This window comes from Maniola hyperantus, unplaced genomic scaffold (genome assembly GCF_902806685.2).
Source record: "Maniola hyperantus unplaced genomic scaffold, iAphHyp1.2, whole genome shotgun sequence".
Classification (NCBI taxonomy): domain Eukaryota; kingdom Metazoa; phylum Arthropoda; class Insecta; order Lepidoptera; family Nymphalidae; genus Maniola; species Maniola hyperantus.
In genome coordinates this window covers 18,776-21,962 of record NW_027188992.1, presented here as the reverse complement: position 1 = coordinate 21,962, position 3,187 = coordinate 18,776, and the positions used below count along the sequence as shown (strand labels likewise).

Sequence of the window (3,187 nt, the reverse complement as noted above, 5' to 3'; positions counted from 1 at the left end):
TAATCCCGGTAGGAGTGTTCATGGTCATGTCTCACGACCTCATACTGGGACCGAGGGTCTTGGCTTAACCGCCCGGACCGCGAGGAAGAAAACCTCTATAAAAATCACCCCGAATCCCAAGCGGCGGCGCACCGTGAGGGGATGCATGGCTGATGGGTTGTTCAGTCGCTAGTGCGTACCTCGTCAGGGTACCGGCCGACCCCCGTGACGAGTTACGCTTAGGCTTGCTCGGGTGGAGGGGGCACCACCAGGGAAGGACCACATATTTGCCCTGTACTCGTGGGAACAAACATGCCAAACAAAAAGAAAACAAAGAGTATGCCGGAGGGAGAGAAGAACGAGAGAGGGAAAGAGCAGGCTAGGGCCGGCTCTCGGACTCGGAGTCCACTTTTTAGAGCCCCGATTGGCTTGGGGTCGGGGTCGGATTCAGAAGAATCGTCGAGGTCTGGCGCTACGAGCCGCAGTAAATCTTCGACCAGAGGTCGCAGCACTGGCATCGCACATGCTAGAGCCAAATTGAGGGAAGCTAAAGAGGAAGCGCGAGAGGTACAATTCAATCAGTATCTAAGGGATAGAGTTTACCGCAAGGAGACGCCTGCGGCAGTGTCGGACCCCGAAGAGGTTACTGAGGTCCACACGGAAGACCCAAGTAAGCTCAATGCTGACGAGTTGCGGGCCCTCGGCGATCAAAATGTAGCTAATATCATCCACGTCGCTACAAAGTCGGATAATCTCAAAGGCGCCTGGGCGAAGCGCCTGAAGGACTCAGCCAACAAGCTTCAAGAGGTGGTGGACACCTTGGCCGCCAGAACTGTTGCGGAGGAGACACGCCGGCTGAGAGCCGATAACGACCGCTTGCGTAGTGAGGTCGAAACTCTCAAAACAGAGCTGAAGGCTCATCGGCGGGAATTCGTTGAAATGAAGGCCTCTATGGCAGCCGCTGCAAAGGACGCCTCTTCACACAGTCTTAGCAGCGACCTTATTGAGGAATTGAAGGTCTCCGTCGTTTCCTCGGTGGGCCTCATCTTAGACGCGCGGTTTGCTGGGATTGAAGAGCGGCTTTTGCCCGAAAGGGTACATCGACCGCCGTTGTCAGTGGACCGGAGAAAACGAGGGGTGCAAGCATCACAGCCAGCAGCTTCCTCTGTGGCGGCCCCGAATGAATCGGACACCCGGGACACCATGGCTGCCCCATCACCTGCTGGAACCACGGAGGCCACTGCGGACCCAAGCCTATCTCAGGCAACTACTGCCAATGACTGGGCTACAGTTGTCAGGAGAGGGATGAAGAGAAAGAAAGGTGCTGCCCCTGCAGCCTCGACGGCCACTCCCGCAGCTAATTCTGCAAAGCCGGCTAAGCCAAGGTTGGTCTCTCCAAAGACTGCTGCGGTCGTTATTACCTTGCAGCCGGAGGCGGCGGAGAGGGGTTTTACCTACTCCCAAGTCCTAGAGCGGGCCGAGCAGAGCATTAATCTGGAGGAGTTCGGCATTGCTGAGGGCATGAGGATAAGCCGAGCTGCAACTGGCGCCAGGTTGCTGGAACTTCCCAGAAACCAGACTCAAGAGCAGGCCGAATTGTTGGCAAGCAGACTTCGGACGGCCCTGGACGGTATAGCAAGCGTCGTTCGTCCCTCCCAATCCGCGACCCTCAGGGTTACCGGACTCGACGACTCGGTCACAAAGGACAAGGTGGCCTTAGCTGTCGCGCGAGTGGGGAATTGCCCTGTCCAATCTATAAGAGTTGGGGATGTGCAGACTGGTCCCAGGGGGATGGGATGGGTAACCGTGCATTGCCCCGTAGAGGTGGCCAAAGTACTGTCAAATGCCGGCAAACTTCGTGTTGGCTGGAGCTCAGCCGAGGTTCGCTTGCTCGAGCGTCTTCCCTTGCGCTGCTACAAATGTCTTGGCATTGGACATACTAGACCTGTCTGTCCTTCTACGGTGGACCGAGGGAATCTGTGCTTCCGGTGCGGGGGTGACGGCCACAAATCTGTGACTTGCTCGAAAGAGATGCGTTGTGCAGTGTGCGCGGATGCAGGGCTGCCTGCCAACCACATAATGGGAAGAAAGAACTGTAGTCCTCCACACACAAAGGGCGGGATGGTTCCGGGAAATCGGACCACTGCCAACGCTGAATGTAGCCAAACGCAGGAGGGAGCTGGTATGTCATCATGAACCAGTTGTGCCATACCAGCTTCCTTCAGTCGAATCTAAACCACTGTGCAGCGGCTCAGGATCTCCTGCTACAGTCCATAGCAGAGTGGCAAATAGATGTGGCGGTGGCATGCGAGCCCTACTACATCCCTACCCAATCTCATTGGGTGGGAGATTTAGATGGTTCGGTGGTGGTTTTGACCGGGAACAACACCGGTACCCAACTTTCTGTGGTAGAAAGAGGCTCGGGTTATGCGGTGGCAAAATGGGAAGAACTCGTTATCATAGGCACGTATTTCTCACCCAATCGCAGCCTGGCGGAGTTCGAGACCTATCTTGACACAGTCGGAGCGGCTGTCCTCAGACGACAAACGGGAGGGCATGTCATCGTCCTTGGTGACTTTAACGCCAAGTCTCGGGCGTGGGGAAGCCCCTCTACCGACGGAAGAGGAAGGGCTGTGCAGGTCTGGGCTCTCCTTTCAGGTCTATCTCTCCTCAATAGAGGGGCGGTGCATACTTGTGTGCGGCAGCAAGGTGGTTCTGTAGTAGACCTCTCGTTCGCCATGCCCGCAGTTGCCGGAAGAGTCACCGAATGGAAAGTGGAGGAAAATGTGGAGACTCTCTCAGACCACAGATATATCCGCTTTGAGATTTCCAACACTCCGGTATCATCAGGGTTTCCTAGGGGTCCAAGTAACTTCCCACGGTGGTGCGTTAGCCAACTAGACCGAGAACTGGCCAAAGAAGCGGCCATTGTGCAGCGGTGGTCCACTTCCGGCAACAGTGCTGATGCCGGCGTTGAGGAACTCGCGGGATTGATACGCAATGCCCTTGTGAATGTCTGCGATGCAGCTATGCCGAGAGCCCGGCGACGACCTCATCGTCGCTGCGTGTACTGGTGGTCGGAAGAAATCGCAGACCTTCGCACGGCCTGCATTAGAGCCCGTAGGGAGTATGTCCGAAGCCGCAGACGGAACGGATTAGGACCGGACTTGGTGAACCGACTGCAGGATGCCTATCGCCAAGCAAAAAA

At 56.2% G+C, this 3,187-nt stretch overlaps 1 protein-coding gene across 1 annotated transcript; it reads left to right on the top strand.

Annotated features, from left to right (window-relative positions):
* The first annotated feature begins 291 nt into the window (after positions 1-291).
* LOC117996012 (uncharacterized) lies at positions 292-2,078 on the top strand. The gene is made up of 2 exons (XM_069509208.1): positions 292-1,967; positions 2,024-2,078. The coding sequence occupies exons 1-2, from the start codon at positions 292-294 to the stop codon at positions 2,076-2,078; spliced, it is 1,731 nt and encodes a 576-aa protein (XP_069365309.1).
* Positions 2,079-3,187: the final 1,109 nt, after the last annotated feature.

Coding starts and splice junctions, on each gene's coding strand:
- LOC117996012 (XM_069509208.1), top strand. CDS start 292: ATGCCAAACAAAAAGAAAACAAAGAGTATGCCGGAGGGAGAGAAGAAC. Junction 1,968..2,023: donor CGAGGGAATCTGTGCTTCCG/GTGCGGGGGTGA, acceptor TGCGTTGTGCAG/TGTGCGCGGATGCAGGGCTG.